At 34.5% G+C, this 18,977-nt stretch overlaps 2 protein-coding genes across 6 annotated transcripts in view; both read right to left on the bottom strand.

The window, feature by feature from the left end:
- Positions 1 to 14,069, bottom strand: part of pum (pumilio) — a 38,128-nt gene extending 24,059 nt beyond the window's left edge. For 3 of the 4 annotated variants that reach the window (XM_090180651.1, XM_090180654.1, XM_090180653.1), the window contains exons 1-3: positions 13,843 to 14,069; positions 12,832 to 13,042; positions 1,302 to 1,376 (exon numbers count right to left, since the gene is read on the bottom strand). In XM_090180651.1, the coding sequence (XP_090036777.1) occupies positions 1,302 to 1,376; positions 12,832 to 13,041 (285 nt within the window). In that variant the 5' untranslated portion in view covers position 13,042; positions 13,843 to 14,069. Of the gene's footprint in view, positions 1 to 1,301; positions 1,377 to 12,831; positions 13,043 to 13,396; positions 13,590 to 13,842 lie in introns of those variants that run through there. The other variant, XM_090180652.1, reaches the window with a different exon arrangement.
- A 190-nt stretch (positions 14,070 to 14,259) lies between these two features.
- LOC149936235 (sialin-like) lies at positions 14,260 to 18,831 on the bottom strand. Of its 2 annotated transcripts, none has more exons than XM_090180656.1 (14): positions 18,782 to 18,831; positions 18,543 to 18,703; positions 16,944 to 17,044; positions 16,774 to 16,866; positions 16,474 to 16,707; positions 16,374 to 16,411; positions 16,267 to 16,314; positions 16,097 to 16,194; positions 15,900 to 16,030; positions 15,689 to 15,838; positions 15,496 to 15,628; positions 15,274 to 15,429; positions 15,120 to 15,205; positions 14,260 to 15,042 (listed from the first exon to the last, which is right to left on the bottom strand). In XM_090180656.1, the coding sequence occupies exons 2-14, from the start codon at positions 18,628 to 18,630 to the stop codon at positions 14,854 to 14,856; spliced, it is 1,545 nt and encodes a 514-aa protein (XP_090036782.1). In that variant the 5' UTR covers positions 18,631 to 18,703; positions 18,782 to 18,831; the 3' UTR covers positions 14,260 to 14,853. The 2 variants fall into 2 exon arrangements, with proteins under 2 accessions (XP_090036782.1, XP_090036781.1); XM_090180655.1 differs by lacking the exons at positions 18,543 to 18,703; positions 18,782 to 18,831 and adding exons at positions 17,104 to 17,322; positions 17,381 to 17,567.
- Positions 18,832 to 18,977: the final 146 nt, after the last annotated feature.

The raw sequence follows: 18,977 nt of genomic DNA, 5'->3' as shown, positions 1-18,977 counted from the left end.
TTAATGATACAGCCTCTCACGGATGGTTATTGAGGTTTTTTGAGGAGGTTGAAGCGAATGGTTCTATTTTGGTTTTATTATTTTTTACGGGAGAAAGCTACATAAAGGGTTTCTTTGTTTCAACGCGACGGTTATCTGATCCTCGAGAGGAGGGGTTAGTCCGTAATGGGAGTGGATAATAAAAAGTAGGCGGGGTACCCTTTTTCGACCCTCCCTCGCTGTGTCCTCCCCCGCTAAATAGAACCGGTACGTATGGGATGAGTGACCCTTTCCCAAAGTTACAGACCAAAGGGGGGCCAAAGCTGTTGCCAAAATATAAAGCTTTCTTTTACGTTTTTTTGTATAGTAGGAGTTGAAACAATGTCATTACTCTATCGCAATTATGGAAAGGTTCCACGTGAAAAGTGGCTCAAAGGCGTGGCCTGATGGCAAAATGGAGGTTATTATACAATTACGTCACGTGAACGCGACAAACAACCGTCTTTCGCAACCGTTTGTTTTCAAACAATGATCATTTGATTTAATATTTACATTTAAAAAATAATGTTCTTATAAAATTTATATATCTTGTAAATAAAATAATTTCGGTACTTTTGAAGTTGCGTAATTAATAAGATAATAATTCGAGTCTATTCCGATTGTTTCGCGCGAATACAGTTCCAGATCTATAAACTACGGACGGTAATTTATCTTTGTTAGGATAAAATTAATTAAAGATTTGCAAATTACCGACCCTATTTTAAGCTCTAGATCGTAATCTATTCTTAAAAATTCGATTTCAGGAGCGTAAATGAAATAGTCGCATTGAAACTAGAATAAAAGACAATAGCTACTATTTCGAAGCCGTTGAGTGTCATTTTACTTCAATTTTATCCTTAAGAATAGTTCGGGTTGGTATAAAAAGATAGTCAATGGAAAATCATTGATTTAAATCGCTTATTACACTATATATTTAAACAAATCTACAAAAATGGGTGCTGTTGCGATGAAAATTCAGATCAAAATAATTAAAAGCACTAGTTAAATTTAAGATTAGTTTAAATTTTGGTTTACATTACGCGTGCAAATTATCAATTAAGTTTATAAAGAAATGTTTAATAATTAATTAAAAGAAAATATACGATTTAAATCAAATAAGATTTTTTAAATCTCATCAACCCTGTTAAATATATAACAATATATATATATATATATATATTTTGTACTGGGATCACAATCGATTTCAACACAAATCGAAACTGCGTATTATCCGAAATAGAAACGCTCGAAGAATAGTGCAATTTAGAAATGAAAAAACTTACCTCTAGCTGATGGCCTGTCTCGAGTGCCAAGGCTTGGAAACCACTTTCAAGTTCCGCCGCGTCACCCCCTCGAACCTGCGCCAGCAAAAAGAGAAGACACGTTTCAAAATCACGTCAAAACAACGAAACTACAGTCGCGACTGAAAACTATCTAAAACCAAATATATTGGAAATATAGACCGATACACAAATGGCTTACAGGGAAACAAACATATAGAGGGAAGCCTTTAGAGGTTCGATTTTGACGCTTTCATTTATACTAGATGGCGCCAAATTAATAATATATATATAGGTAATATATATGTAAAAAAAACTAAGTTTTTAGATAATTTATATTTTTCATGATATCGAGCCAAATTGTGCAGGTTTCAAACCAAATCTTATTCAAGAAAAAAAATTGTTCGACAAAACTTATCTAATATCTACCAGGGTTCGTACAAAATTTCCAGAAATAAATTCCCTGACAATTCCAGGTTTTCCCTGACTATTTTTATGGTATAAATGAATGTTTTGAGGTAAAATCTTGAAAAATATTGATTATGTATTTTTAATACATCTTTCAAAAATGTATTTGCCTGATTTTTTGGGGGTCTTTTTAAAATTCCCTAACCTTTTGGAATCATTTGCAAATTCCCTAACCTTTTGGAATCATTTGCAAATTCCCTGACCTTTTGGAATCATTTGCAAATTCCCTGACCTTTTGGAATCATTTGCAAATTCCCTGACCTTTTGGAATCATTTGCAAATTCCCTGACCTTTTGGAATCATTTGCAAATTCCCTGACCTTTTGGAATCATTTGCAAATTCCCTGACCTTTTGGAATCATTTGCAAATTCCCTGACCTTTTGGAATCATTTGCAAATTCCCTGACCTTTTGGAATCATTTGCAAATTCCCTGACCTTTTGGAATCATTTGCAAATTCCCTGACCTTTTGGAATCATTTGCAAATTCCCTGACCTTTTGGAATCATTTGCAAATTCCCTGACCTTTTGGAATCATTTGCAAATTCCCTGACCTTTTGGAATCATTTGAAAATTCCCTGACCTTTTGGAATCATTTGCAAATTCCCTGACCTTTTGGAATCATTTGAAAATTCCCTGACCTTTTGGAATCATTTGAAAATTCCCTGACCTTTTGGAATCATTTGCAAATTCCCTGACCTTTTGGAATCATTTGCAAATTCCCTGACCTTTTGGAATCATTTGCAAATTCCCTGACCTTTTGGAATCATTTGCAAATTCCCTGACCTTTTGGAATCATTTGCAAATTCCCTGACCTTTTGGAATCATTTGCAAATTCCCTGACCTTTTGGAATCATTTGCAAATTCCCTGACCTTTTGGAATCATTTGCAAATTCCCTGACCTTTTGGAATCATTTGCAAATTCCTTGACCTTTTGGAATCATTTGCAAATTCCTTGACCTTTTGGAATCATTTGCAAATTCCCGGAGTCCCTGACCTTTTAGAATCATTTCCAAATTCCCTGACCTTTCCCGGTTTTCCAGGTCGTGTACGAACCCTGTCTACGCCAATCCAACCCAACCAATACTAAGCTAAGCGACAACTAAATAAAAAATAACTACATCAAAATTTCCCAATAAACCGTTGTACTATATTTTGGATAAGGTGTCAGGACATTTTCGGTGGAATGAGATTCGTGAAATACAATGGGATCACTCCGTTTGAGACTGTAAGCGACACCTGGCAAGACGTAGGTTATTTAAAAATCGGTCTCTAATGGCGTTGTCCCCTTTAAAAGGACCTTCTCAAACGTGCTTCAGTCTAGGGTGGACACGTTGACAGCAAACTGAGAAATGACTTAACAGTATGGCCGAAATGGGGCGAAACGTAATCTAATTGACCTAAAAATAAAGTTGGCGACACCCTCAATTGAATTAACGGGGTAGAGTTTACCAGGATCATCATTTCTGTTTAACGAGCGCGGGAGCGTTTCTTTGGCCACTTGATAGCGGCCATCTTTTACCAATTAATCCATAATGTCCTCTGGGAGCAAAAATCAGAAGCCATTTAACCCACTAATGAGGATGAATCGAAAGAGAAACGCCACCAAATTAATCGATTAATGAGATCGCCATTCGATTAATAAAAGTGGAGCTTCATTTAATTTCAGTAAAAATGGGCCCTGAACAAATTACTTCTTTAATACGCTTTTAATATTGTCATTAAAGAGTCTCAGAATTATTTGCATAAATTTAGACCGAATTTAACTTTTATGCCTCGTGATAACAGATAAAACCATCATATTCTGGAATTATTACAGCTAGGGCTGTGCGAGTACTCGACCTCGAATAAGTAATTCGAGAATACTCGTCGATTACCGAGTACCCGATTACTCGAATAAGCCGCTCTCTAAACTCTTCGAGTATTAGTTTTTCTATCCTCGTTGCTTCAAAGTTCAAAGAGGGGTTTTTACAAACTTTTTGGGGGCCTACGAGAAGTTGTGGAAACTGTGGTCCATTTAAATTAAAGGTATATTTTTAGCATAGAAAGTTATTTCATACTCATTTTAAATTTAATTTCATAATTACTTGAATAAAACCAGCTCCCAATCAAGTACTCGATAACCCGACTCGTTAAACTTATTACTCGATGGTTTTTTTTAGTTACTCGATTACTCGACTCGACTCGAATACTCGATGAAAAAGAATTTGGTACTCGATACCCGACTCGATTCCCTGAAACCACTACTCGCACACCCCTAATTACAGCCCTATTTCTGGAGATTAGTGCGGGAAAATATGGAATTCAATGTGACTGGTTTCTTACGGCTCGTAACACTAATTCTTGCACCGATCTAGCGCCCCATGGGGAAGGGTTGTTGATATCTTAATTTTATCAATTTTTTTAAATATTCATTTTTTTGTAATTGATACTTTTCTTGTATCGATAACCTAACACTAAAATTTCCACTAATCTTAATCAGTTACGCATAGACAAATTTCGCTGTTAATTATTCTATCTATACTAGAAGCCAATAATTAATTATGTGACTGTCTTTTAACAGAAATAGGCGCGTGTTCCGGTCCGGGGGGGGGAGGCGCTCTTCCGGTACAAGTTTTACTTTCCCTTGTCGAACCACCAGCCAGCCGGTTGCGGTGCAACAATTGTCTCACCCCGCGTTTTAGACTGCACAAGTAGCTTTTTAGGTACAAAAAAAGGGGGATGGGGGAACTGGAAAAGCCGAAGAATATTAATATATATTTGGGAACACCTTGATACCCTGGGTACAGAGTTTGAAGGGCCATAAAAACTAACCCGTCAAGATGGGCCTCCATTTCCTCTCACGGTTTGTTAAATATCTAAAAATATCTAGATTACATTAGAAAGGCTACCAAACAATAGTCCTCGACGATAAATAGGAATTATAGCTAAAAAATCTGCAATTCTTAGGAGATTTATAATTAACAATTCATAAAAGGTTTCTAGGGTAATATACGAATTCTTAATACCCTAAGACAGGACAGAGAGGAAACTAACCAGTTTCCTAATAATATAAGAAAATTAATTTTCAAGATTGTATTGTACCATTTCCGATCCGATCTTTTTTTTTTTTTTAAAGTGGGTATTTAAATGGGATGAATCGAAGAAATTATTCCACATTTTATTTTCTAGGTATTTGAAATTTATTGATATGGTGCTAGTTAGGTCGATTAAAAATAAAACTCTAAAGCCACTTTAAATAATTACTTGGATCAGAGTATCTATTCAAAAACTTATCACTGGTCAAAGTATTGAATGGAGGCAATGACCAGTGTTGTAAGTTTAAACGTATAGGATTGCCGATTCCACTAACGAAAGAATAAAAACTATGTCCAGATTGCAATTGTCATATCGAAATTTCACAATTATTATATAAGAAAACATTTAGGACTAATATAATGATGGAATTGTTAATACGTTAAGTACTATTTGTACTTTAATAACCTCAGGGTTTGGAAGTGGTAAATGACAGGTGTCATTTTTTAAAATATTGTGGCAAACACCGACATAACCAATAATACCAGATACCTTTACTGGCTAATATGGTGTTTTTTTTAAACCCCCCAAATACCATTAAACCAATTTAAGATTTGGGCTATTTTAGTAAAAATAATCACCACCAAGGCACCACCTTTAGGCCCAAGTCATCTAGCGACTTATAATGCCCTTAAACAGGTGGCCGGGTTACAATGCGTAGGAGGGTAGTGTAAAACCCTTCATACCACGCGAGCCAACAGCTCCCTACCAGGGTTGGCACATTTTTTTCCAGGGGTGGAAAACCACGGTTTTTGCCTGGAAAAAACCGGGTGGCAAAAATAATTTTTGCCGTGGTTTTTTCCACTTTCAATGGCAAAATTAAAAAAAAACGGGCACCTTATTTCTATAGATAAGAATTTAAGTATATGGAATATTATAGTTGTTTAAAACTTTAAATAGATACCTAAGCCTATACTTAAACGTAAATACTTCAGTAACAATTTAGTAATTTTAAGTCATATATCAATTATTAATTTCCCTTTAAAATATTTTTTACATTTCTGCCATTTTTTCCATTTTTTGCCACGTGTCCCGGAAAAAATTCAATTTTGCCGGGTTTTTTCCAACCCTGCTCCCTACACTTACTATTACCGTTAACCTCAACAAGTTTTTTAACAAGTCTTGTAATAAATGTAAAGCGCTTTCTAATTTTTAAAATTAAAAGTTAGTGTACTTTTAATCGTTGCATTCTTTTTCTATAATATATTTACCTTATTTACATAAATTATCATTAGCCACTTTTTACCACAGACTTCTCTAAAAAAGTGATATTTAGTGAAATCTACAATTGGTTTTTTTCTTAGGTCAATTTAAATTATCTATTCCCCAATTTAAAATATCAATTAAATTCCAACGTAAATGTTTCCAACATTTGACTTTGAGACTGACACGGAAAGAGTGAAACCCGAAAAGGAGGGGGGGGGTGGGGGTTGCCATTTTAAGGGCGGATCTAGGTTTTCGTAATCTCGTTCAATTTGAGGCGTGCATTTGCCTCGAAGGAGAAAAGAATTGAACTCGGAGCCGACGGCGGTTCCTTCAGGAAATGAGCGACAGGCACTTATCAACTCTGCCGGTAGCAACGACGTTTTTATACGTATAATTGTGGACCTTTCCTTCCCAAAAAAAAACAATCTTTTCACCGCGTCTAAAATATCACCAGAGGGAGTTATTTTTAAAAAAGGGGTTATAAATCGAAGATAAAAAACGGTAGGAAAGGTAACCAAACTTCCGACTCCGATTAAACAGCAGAAAAGTAAAAAACTTACAAAACTTTTTCGATTTTGGCCTTAGTTGGTTTAAAAAAAGAAATTAAGAGCCGTAATAAGAACCACCTACACAACCGGATTTACTGATTTAAATCAAAGTTATGTTTTTAAATAATCATTGAATTAAATCAATGTATTTTAATAGAGGAATAAAAAAGGCAAAACATGGGTTCTAAGGCAATGTGGGTAAATTAAAATAGTATTTAAATTTAATTAGATTTCATTTTAGATTATATAACTGACAGTAACAAAGTGTTAAACGATAAGACTGGAAAAGTCCGACAGGGTTCGTACAAAAATTCCGGAACTAAATTCCCTGATATTTCCAGGTTTTTTCTGACCAAATTGCCAAATATTCACTGATCATTTTGGTAGAATTATTATGTTTGGAGGTAAAATCTTGAAAATTATGGATTATGTATTTTTAATAAATCTTTCAAAAAAAAATTTGCCTGATTTTTTTAGGGTCATTTTAAAATTATCTTACTTTTTGGGACTATTTTAAAATTCCCTGACTTTTCTATGTTTTCCAGGTAGTGTACGAACCCTGTCCGATAAAAAAAAATACTGACAAACCCCGTTACGAAATGAAAAAATTTAATTAACTTCTATAAAAACCATAACACAGTTTTCGAGTTTTAGCTTCGATTGTGGTTTAAAGGCTATTAAAACTATCATAAACGTGTTATTTTTAAATCGTTAAGATCCTTAATGAAAAACCAACAAAGTGAACTTAACATCTCGAGTGTTTATCTAAGCAGAATTATTTGGGGGGCAGCCGACTAGCAGGGTTCGACCAATAAAGCGCCGTAAGCCCCCAAACAAAACCCTAATCTCTTCTAACCTCTTTAAAAATCGCGAAACCGAAAAGGAGGGTGATACAAAATTATAGAAAGACTTATTAGAATCATATATTCAAAGAAGATAATAGTTATTATCTGGATTTACGGAATGCCATTAAGTTTTCATACTTTACGCCCAAATAATAGGTCTCCTCTTCCCAAACAAAAACCGTGATATGCTAATTGGTAAGAGAGACATTAATTACTGTTTCATCTTTTTTTTAAATAGGGTTAGGCCCCGTCTTCCTCGTGGATAGATAACGACCGGAATGTTTTCCGGGTACAAAAATGGGAATTTGGCCACCCTGCTGTAAAAGAGGCAGACAGTCGAAAGAAAGTTCTGCACGAATCTAGCTAGTTTTTTCTTCACATACGAGTTCTGAACTCGTTTAGACTCGCTTCGAAATATTTTAAAGCATTGTTGAAATATTACAATTTTAAATAATTTCGAAATTAAATAAACTACTTTTATTATTTTTTACCATTTGAATACCATATTTTTTAAGACTGTCGATTTTAAAGGTTTTAATTGTAGCCGACATTAAAGTATTTCGATTTTTTTTATTATGTCGCTAGTGATCAATATCGAATCAGGAAACTTAATATATTAATGGAGGATGCGTTTGAAATGCGATCAAAGGGTTAACTCGCTATACGTCTAAAAACCTTTAAATTGGACAAAATGCAAGAAAATACTTGAAATCAATTTTATATTGATTTTAAAACGGATTAAAAGAAGGATGAACAAAAGTTACTGTTAAAATAGGATTCACATTTCCAACATTCGATTTTTTATTAAAATAATATATAAAGAAATAATTTGGCTAACGAATTATTTCATGAAATCATTAACATTATTTCTTCCTCGGTGAATTTTTAACCAAAAGAATTAAACCCAAAGTCTCTTTTAAAAACACGACCAGTAACACCGACGGTAAAAGTACTCTTCTGTATCAGAGTTTCAAAGGTTTTGAAATTAGTACTCTGTATCGGAGTTTTAAAGGTTTTGAAATTAGTACTCTGTATCAGAAGAGTTTGAAATACTACTCTGTATCGGGGTTTAAAATGTTTTGAAGTTAGTACTCTGTATCAGAAGGGTTAGAAGTACTACTTTGTATCGGAGTTTAAAAGGTTGTAAATTAGTACTCTGTATCTGATTTTAAAAGGTTTGAGATTAGTACTCTGTATCGGATTTTAAAAGGATTGAGATTAGTACTCTGTATCGGATTTTAAAAGGATTGAGATTAGTACTCTGTATCTGATTTTAAAAGGTTTGAGATTAGTACTCTGTATCGGATTTTAAAAGGATTGAGATTAGTACTCTGTATCGGATTTTGAAAGGTTTGAGATTAGTACTCTGTATCGGATTTTAAAAGGATTGAGATTAGTACTCTGTATCTGATTTTAAAAGGTTTGAGATTAGTACTCTGTATCGGATTTTAAAAGGTTTGAAATTAGTACTCTGTATGAGTTTAAATTAGTGTTCTGTAAACAACGTTTAAGAGAGTTGAAATTAGTACTTAATGAATGGAATTTCGACCCGAGTACAGACAGGAATTTTCAATCTCCGCTTCGTTCTGCTTACCTTATTGACGTATTTAGGGTAAAGAAACTTAAAACCCGCGTCCCTTTTAAAAAAACTGAATAGTTTGAGAATTAAGACAAGTGAATCTAACAGGGTTGGATCTAAATAAACATCTGGCAGATTCTCTAACAAGATTTTAAGTAGTGTATCCTTGACGAAATGGGTGCCAAGATTTTAACCGTAAAAAAAACTAGTAGGGGTGATTACCCCGCTTACCAAAAAATTACGTCAGTCGACAAATTTTGACATAACCGCGTTAAAAGAAATTAGTATAAAAATGGCACAGATTACAAATATAGAAAACAAGCCAATTCTAATTGGGAGTCAGAGTTGAAGGTGAAATTAAACATCCCACGCACGTTCAGCCATGTACCATTAAGCGAATAATTAATTCGAGACTGGCTCGGAGTGGGAGTTACTTAATTTCGAATGACAAAAGCGCCTAACTAAAGATAGAAAGGAGATCGGCAAAAAGAGATAGATATGCCCGTATAAGGCGTGGCTGATTACCCCAAATAAACATTTAAAACATTCTATAAATACGAATCAAACTTAATACGCCAAAATATTAAATTAATCACACAAAATGTCACTACAACTAAATATATATTCATATATATACATGTTATATAATAAACGTGCATAAATACCATTACAGGTATCCACATTCCAAGTTACTTAAGTGGTTAAAAATTGTTATACTCTTTTTTTCTAAACACTATTTCCGTCGTAAATTTATAAAAATAAGAATCACTGTCGGTATGGGAGCAAATCCCTTACCATTAAAAACGCGACAACATCACTGTTGTATTTCATGGCTGGAGACGACGGCGAAGTTGCGGGGAAATCTGCAGTCCGACGACGGGCGGATGAGGGAGCAATGACCACCCGGACAGAAAGCTAGTAGATTTCCATAGCGCGGCGAATAAAAATCCGAACCGACCCTCGTGGCGCAATCGCGGGATGTAACGCCGTTGCTGCTGCTAGAATCTCTCTCTCGAGCGCGGCCCGCGACGAGCGAAAGGGCAAAGGAAATATCCCCGGCTAGAAAGTATCCCCCAATATGAAACCGACAAGACACCTCCGCCACTACCGATTTCTACTCGATATATTATCGCAATATCTCTCGTCTTAGAATTCTTCCTACTAGCTTTCACGATCCCAGAGAGAATCCCCCCCCCCCAACTCCGCGCGCTTGGGAGCACCGGCTCAAAACGAGACGCCGAATCAATATAAACTAGCGCTTGGGTAAAGACGGTCTCGCGAAGGTAAAAAAAATGTACATCAGGCTGAGTTTGGGTATTAAAAAACCTTACTTTACGGAGAGAAACTCTGGGAGAGTGATGCGAAAAACCTGTTTTATCGTTAGCCCGTGCGATAGGCAAGTTCAGTGAACTAACTGGTAAGCGGGGCAGGTTGGCGGTGGCCAAGGCTTATTAAACGCGTTATCCAGCATTCGAAAACCGGTAAAAACCGAATAACTCGTATTATTAAATACAAGGGGAATTGTTTGAAGCCATAGAGAAGATTAATTTTTACCTTTTTTTTTGGTACGAATAGAGTGCCAGCAGCTTGAAACCCTACGACGTCACCAATGTTAAACGTCTATTGAGAAAAAACGCGAGTTTTCATGACAACCATTACGGAACCTACGGCTGTGACGTCACTAACTTTTAAAAACGCATCAACTGCTAGCACTCTTGTTCGCGCGCGTACTATGTCTGCTACGCTTTTACATCGGGTAATTTAACATCAATTAGAGTTGTGTCTACACATTTAACAATGTTTAAACGTACAATTTTGGAGTTTTATCACTGAAACGTGTTAAATATTATCTTCATCCTAATTACTACTTTTGTTCGGAATTAAAAGCTTATTAAGTAAATGCAGATGGGCAATTTAAAATTCAGTAAACAACCGCGCTCAATAGTTGATTTTATATAATCTTGCCCAACTTGTTAAAATGTTGCTCTTACGTCACAAGGCATTAGTATTTTGTTCACACGAGCGATTTGCACGCGCGCTCGTAACAGTAAGAGCCACATTTAAACGAGAACTATTCTCCCGCGGTAAAATAGTACATAGCCGGTTGGTAACTCTCGTGTCCGCTTGGTGGTGGCGGTATCTGTCGGGCGCGCTGGATAATTTCGTATTGCAAAAAAAAATCTAATTTTTCGAAGAAAGCGCGAAAGGTTTACACAGTCCGTCAGTAGAGCAAAACCAAACACAAGGGAAATGACGCCGGCAAGGTCTTAAGAGTTATCCAATCTTAATACCCCTACAGCCTACAGGCGCATTTTTTGGTTTAAGCAAAAGGGAGGCAGATGGGTGAAGGTCAAAAGTTGAACGCGTCTCCCGTAGCCGCTAAACGCTATTAAAGCGTTGCTTACGCGAACGTTGAACGAGTCTGTCTGAAACTAAAAAAAAAATACACTTAACGCGTATCGAAAACTATATCACGTCGTATAAAAAAATCGATATTCACGAGAGTATCAAATTCAAAACCGTGGAAAACTAGAGATGAAAGTCTGATCAAAACGCGGCGGGGGACGAAAAAATATCTTTGAGGATGGATAATAAAAACCGTGAAGAGAAAAACTCACCCCCTACATTAGGGAAAGTGAGAGTACCCCACGAAGAGCATCGTGGCGTGGAGACTTAAACTCCCCCCCCCTCTCTCTCTCTATTTAGCGACAGTCTGCCTGGCTGGGGCAACAAAAATAAAAAGAGAAAAGATTTTTTTCTGCGGCCGACATGAAAACGTTTTCTGTAAACGAATAATTTACTGGGCTAGTAGTGAAAACCAGCTAGAAATTCTGCCAACGCCGTTTTTATGGCTTTCTTCTCCTAAAATTCACGCCTACGGATTTCTCAGGAACGGAAACTACTATTCCTACAATTTATTGATTTACTCAATACAAAAGACTGTACCTCTCTCCTCAGATTCATCACCTTCTATAGGTTATTAATACGTCAATTTCGTGCCTTTTTCAAAGCACCCACACAATAATATCGTAAACAGTTTCATTCTGATTAATATTATCAAGTTTTTTTTTATTACTTATCAGGACAGAATGTTCTAGCGCTCCTCTCTGAACCTGACAATACAAACCGAATCTCGCTACATAATATGAACGCTAACTTGACGTAATATATACTTTGCAAATGATAAAATAATCCATTGCGGTACGTAACTTTCAATTTGGAATAAAACAGTTATGATAAAGGACTTCACTGATTCGATAACTAATTTCCTATCATTTAAAAATTTACTCATTTTTTGCGATGTAAATAATACTTGAAATTTTAGCTGATAAATTTAATTTTATAGAAAACTTTGTGGTATAAAATTAAAATACATATCTTATAAATATCAATTAGACATTCTAAATGATTATTCGTATAGTTTGAAAATAAATAAAAATTAATTCATATTTTAATTTGGTTTGATAGAAGAAAAAGGTAAAAATTAAATAAACAAAGCAGTAATTTAACGTTTTAGAAACCAATTAAGAATTACATACTATTGTAACCGAACTAACAGCCATGGGGAAACTGAATCGGGTTAAGATTTTTAAGACAGTATAGCTAGATTTGTGTTTTTTTTTCTTAAAAATCCTACCTATTATGATTAGTAGAAACTATCCCTAATAGTATAAAGTACAGAGAAAGATACTTCAGGGCTTCTAAGTATCTGTAGTTTACACCACCTACATCACCACCATACTTAAAAACATTTTGTGTCTATAAAAACTATCCTATCAGTATTACACCTTTACTTTGACCAAGACATTGCCTACCTCCAAGGCTGTGTCATCTCCGAGTGCCCATCGGGCTTGTTTACTGTAGCTTTGAAAGTCAGGATCTGTTTGTGGTCTTTGATAAAAATATCCCACCATTGCGTCGTCTTGGGATCTTGCACTGTGCCTTACAGGGGGTAGACTGCTCATTTCCGTTTGACCGTTGGCGAGCATTCCGTGCAGTCCGGTTTCCCAAACCACTTCATTCATACTGAAAAAGTAGAATCAACACATCAGTATCATACATTTCAACGTTATAAATAAATTTAATACAACATTGTTTTGGTAATATAAACACAGGTACAATTGTTGACTGCTTCATTTGCAGAAGCAACTAAAATACCTTACCATTTTATATATAAATCTAGTACTAACTATGAAAATATCGCACTTGATTACTAAGGGTCTCACTAATTGTCTCAAGTTACAAGACTTATCACACTATGATTTATAACAGTTATCATCTTTAAATGGGTTATCTAATTACTAAATATCATAATTCAGCGAGAGAAACAGGGCCCTGCCCAGAATTGTTATCACGAAACGGGGATAAAAGATATCTTACTTGGCTTTGTAGGTTCATTAACGGTCAAAATATTTGTCTTAGGCCTTTGTAACTGGTCTAACGACAAAATTTATCGAAATTACTGAGGCTTACATTTGGCATAATTGACGTCACATAAGCTTCAAACCACAAATATAGCAAAAACCAAAAACATATAACTAAATGTCAAAAAGGGGCTTCTCTTTAGCTTCATAATAAAAATTTCAGACAGGTTACGGAATGCGAGAAGGCTTAGGAACTATATAAGGGATTAGTATAGGCCTTGTCGTTAGAATGAAAACAATGGCAGGGTTGCGACTTTCGATAGCGCTAACGGTAGGCGCGGCTTTGAAGCGCTAATCCATAAAATTGAACGATTTATATTAGATAATATATACCTAAATAACATAAATAAGCTCTTCGCGACATTTTGACCAAATATTTGTTAAAAATTTCATATAATTTACCGTAAGATTTCGTGGATTGAGGGACCCACTTTTCTTTCTTCAAAACATGGCGGACATGTTAAAGAAACGAACGATTTTGTACCATGTGCTTAAAGTCAAATGACGTAAATTATAATCTGTGCAACACGTCGATTCTAAATATATTTTATATATTTCGACTAAACAACTATTTACATTAAACTATTCGTTCATTTACAACATGTCACGGCGTATAAAATTCGAAAAATTAAAAGATTTTGACGATCTACAGACGCGAACGGAGTTACAGCGTAGCTTTCACCTAATGCGAGGTAAACGCAAAATTTTAGCGAAAGTGTCGGCATCTATTAGCTGGACTATCGTATGTAGGGCTGCTAAAAATTTTTGAGTTGCGCGAAATTTGAAGGTAAAATTTGGAGGTACGCCAAAAAAAAACAATTATGATTGTTGGCTGGTGCCACATCTTTCATTAACAATTATTATACATATTTGTACGACACTTAATAAAATATATAATTTACAACAATAAAAAATATTTTTAAAAGGCAGTACATTTAGTTTGGTAAAACGTTTCCATAGATATTTGAAAATAGTTAAATAACATCATCAGCAATCGCTTCATTCCCATATTTTTAAAAGAATTTTTCTCAAAAAATAGCACATTATGACACATCTAGAATAATGTTCCATATTTATAAACTTATGATTATGATATTTCAAAACGGACCCTCATAATTTACAGCCACAAATCAACAAAAAATGTTAAAAACATTCTTTAGTATTATACATCTAACCAAATACATAAGAAAATTGCACTTTTGTTAAAATTGAATTCGACTTTTTGAAAAGCCCATTTATAAAAAGTATATTTAAAGTTTATGTATAAATTAAGGATAGATTTAGGAATTTTAAAACACTTTCAACAAAATGATTGTATATGGAAAGCAACCTATGTTGAAATACAATTAAGAAACTACTATCTTATACAGTGATAAAATTTGTTCAATAATAACAGTCATTTCTAAAACCAAATTAAGAACTTGACTTCCTTTTGGACAAAGACAAATCGCTTTTGGAATGATTAATGCTTTCGTCATCTGATTTTTCCCCAATGCCCCAAGGCTGAAGTTCCGCGGAACCAAATATAATAAATACTATTGTAGTGAAAATATAACAACCAATGGCCAAATAAAACACTATCGACCATCTATATAAAGTTTGCTGTTGAATAAAATAACAAAAAAAAAAATTTAAATAACAACTAATGCAAGTCCTACCAAATTAGAATAAACACATACATTGTTTTGAGTTAATACCCCAACTACATAGGGTACTAGAAATCCTGCAATATTAGCAAAGCCATTTGTAATTCCCATCAAGGTTCCTTTAACACAGAAAAATGATTTACATCTTATACATATAAGTATTGTAATCTAACTTTGGTGTAACTACCTGCAAAATCTGGAGACATATCAACATGAGTGACGCAATAGCCAGGGTAACTAAATCCGTTGAATGCCATTGAGAGGGCAAACAAAGTTAAACTGACTTTGTGATTACAGCCTGATAAGATAACACCAAACAGACAGACAGCTGGTCCAATAAAAGCTAATATATACACGAAAAATTAATTAGATCAAATTATGTAAAATATTTATAAGCAAAGTATCTCACAAACTGCGTGACAAAATTTCCTAATTATGGTAACTTTGAATTTTCCCTTTTTTCGTACCACATCGGCCAAATAAGCAGAGCCCCATCCAACAATTGCTTGTAGTAAATACGGTAGGGCGTTGTAGGCCCCATTCTGTGTTTGAGAAAATATTAACACAACTAAAATCTTATTAGAAAAATATAATTTTTTTACTTCTTTAACATCAAAATGCATAATATTTTTCATGTAAGTTGGAAGCTCGGTAAGTAGCGTGTAGAAACCCCAATTTTGTCCAAAATGGGCGATAGCTAAAGCATAAACAGGTGGAGACCTTAATATAGCCTTCCATGGCGTTTTGGTTTTCTGAAATATGATTTATATAAGTTACAAATTAATAGTTGTTAAACTGACTAATAATAATCACGTTTTGTGCTTTTTCATCTCCCTGACTTTCTTCAATGTAGCGTACTTCTTCAGGACTTATCCTGGGGTGATCTGCTGGTGTTTGCGCTACCAGTAAAGCCCAGAAAATAAACCAGAGACAACCAGTAAATCCTTAAAAACGATAGGATATTTTGATTATTGATAACCGTATTTTGAGAAGGTTAAAAAAAACCTTACCAAACACGTAAAAAACAGAAGGCCAGCCTCCAAGAAAATCGGAGCTACAAAGAAAACCTGATATTGGCATTGCTATCACTGTTCCTATTTGAGCTCCACTGAGAAATTATAAAAAAAATTTAAATATTGATGATTGCTTTAAAATTACGGTTAAAATAATAGTTTTTAACCTATATATTAAAGTTGATTGTAAACCACGCTCAGATTTGGGCATCCACCTAATTTTTTTTTAAATTGTTCAAAAATTCCTTAATTTAATAAAAACAATTTCAAATACCTAGCCAACATAGCATGCATAGCAGGATATGTGAGACCCTAAGAGGAGAAGAATGATAAATTTTTGGAATACAAACATGTTATCAAAATATTAACTTTACCTCTCCTAAGCCTTCTAATATTCTGACAATGATTAAGGCAGATACATGAAATCTAGCTGCAACAGGGGTTACAAGCGTGAGAACTGCTGTTGTTAATACCCCTCCGCCAAAAAGCCATTTAGTTCCAAATGATTCCGCTAATCTTCCACCGGGAATTTGTGTTACAACATAACCATAAAAGAATGCACCTAATATAATGCCTTGCAAACTTTCATCCCATTCAAATTCTCCAGCCTAATATAATAAAATATATATTGAATTAAAATGCAATTCTGTAAAAATAAGAAAAAATGTAGTTACTTTTTCTGTATTTTCATCATCTGTGGAATTTGTAGAAACAGGGCATTCTTCACTAGCATTTTCTGATTTATTTGGAGCCATGACCATAGATACCTTGTAATAAAAATAAATATTGAGTTTTGAAAGGCAAAAAAGTATAAAATCTTGAAAATTAAATTTTTTAAACATACCATTGCAACATTTAAATTCACTCGTAGTGCGTAAACATTGACAAAACCAAGAAAGGCTAAAAATGAGAGTACATATCGTGCTGGCAAACGTTCGAAGAAACCTAAAATAATATAATTTAATTACAGTGCTAACCAATGTATTATAAGTCTACATTTGTACCCTTTTTAACAACAAAATTTTCGGACTCCAAAACGTCAGTTGTACTAGCATATTTAGCAATTTTCCCTAAAGAATCGTTATCACTAAACCGCTCATCCGAAGAACTATTTGCTGATTCACCACTAAGCAATTTTCTTGTTTCTTCCCTAGCATTGTGCCTCATCATATACGCTTATAAAACTTCTTTATTCAAATACCACGAGTTTTCAGTCATTTATACTAAACAGGTAAATATTAAGTACTTAAGGCAAAAGGTTCAACAGGTTGGAGAGAGTACCATATGGTTCACACAGGCTTAAAATCTTGTATTTTTAAAAATACGAAAGCTACTTTATGGTGGATATGAAACCAATTTTATGGACTTGAAAAGAAATCTATTAATCAAAAATATAACCGCACTTCTCTTATTATAAAAATAAATGAAATAAATTTCTACGGTCCAATCGTCATTCCAGCTGTATCTGTCAAATTTTGAAATTATAGGATCTATGAATTCTAGCAGACGACAATAAGAAACGAATCGATGAGTGCAAAATGATTTTTCGTCGAAGAATGTTTAGTACTATCACGGCCAACTTTGATCACGCGCTGTTCGCGCTACTACGGCCAACACATTCGTCGAAATTCCGCGAGCAAGGATTTTCCCCCTATAAACTGTACTATAATGTGTAGGAGTTCAGCGCCACGCTCGGTGGTTATATTAGCTGAAAACTATTCGTGAGTTCTGAACCGTTCAACCAGTCCCCATGTGCACTATTCGGCAAAAAAAATTCTAGAACTACCCAAATGCAAACTATTCGCAGACAAGAACCTCTTGTTGAACCGTTCGGAACCGTTCTAAATGGTACCTGCTCAAGAGCAAGTACTGGCCGGAACTCAAGGTTGAAATCTCTAAAATTCGTCTGCACATCGGGCTGCGTACGTCAAATCGTACGAATCAAAACTATTCGTCCAAACGTTCTGAACTATCCAGAACTTTTTCGTGACGTCACAGCTTAGTCCTAAGCCGTTCTCTTAACGGTTCAGAACTCACGAATAGTTTTCAGCTATTGTCTTCAATGTAAAAACTATACTAAAAATAATAATCCGCTAGGGGCGCTGACGTCATACACATCTTTTGCTCATAGGTTAACACAGAAACGTCAACGAATGAGATGGCCGCTGTAGCGCGAGAGATGCGCGATAAGTCAAAGTTGGCCGTGGTATCTCTGGTGGTACTATAAATAGTAGTAATTTAATCGCGGGAAAATTTTAAAACCGCCCCAAGGAAGTATTTATTAAATGATTTCGTTTAATATTAATATCTAAAGCTTATTATATCCCTGATTTAATTAATAAATTACAATTGTATATAAATTATATTTAATATTAAATTATAATATTATATTATTCCTTAAATTTAAAAAAATTATTTTAGAAATGGTGAGGTAAGAACTTACTTGGTATACATTTTGAAACGAAATCGATTTCCCTGGATTTTCTTTCAGAATCCCCAATTATTGAAGTAGTACTAGAAGCAAATGCCATTTTTTAATGGTAAAAAATGTGTGGAACGATGTTAAATGAAGTGCTTTCATAAACCTCATCAAAGAGATGAGACCTTGAGTAAATTTCAAAACAATGTAAGAATTAAATCTTATCAATGTTATCTATCTACCTCTATTGATAACCCATTTACCTACGCCATATGGGTGGTGACAAACATTTACCCTTTAAAAATGATTAGGTGATTATAATGTACTTACAAGTACTTTGTATAGCCCCCCTGTCTAATCCTAAAGAAAAAAATAGCATTAGTTTCGTTTTAAAGTCTTACAAATATATTTTCTTTTTCTTAAGTCTCATGAATAGTTTAATTTTTTTAAAGAAAATGT

The sequence above is a fragment of the Leiobunum rupestre genome, chromosome 7 (assembly GCF_980474605.1).
Source record: "Leiobunum rupestre chromosome 7, qqLeiRupe1.1.hap1, whole genome shotgun sequence".
In the NCBI taxonomy this organism is placed as follows: domain Eukaryota; kingdom Metazoa; phylum Arthropoda; class Arachnida; order Opiliones; family Sclerosomatidae; genus Leiobunum; species Leiobunum rupestre.
Note: the sequence above shows the minus strand (reverse complement) of the source record. Positions and strands in the feature narration are given on the sequence as shown.

Excerpts from the sequence above, each read along its gene's own strand:
- LOC149936235 (XM_090180655.1), bottom strand. The coding sequence starts at position 17,269 with ATGATGAGGCACAATGCTAGGGAAGAAACAAGAAAATTGCTTAGTGGT. Across the intron at positions 16,315-16,373 it reads ATGCATGCTATGTTGGCTAG|GTGGATGCCCAAATCTGAGC; the intron begins GTATTTGAAATT and ends AAAAAAAATTAG. Across the intron at positions 15,206-15,273 it reads TATGTCTCCAGATTTTGCAG|GAACCTTGATGGGAATTACA; the intron begins GTAGTTACACCA and ends TCTGTGTTAAAG.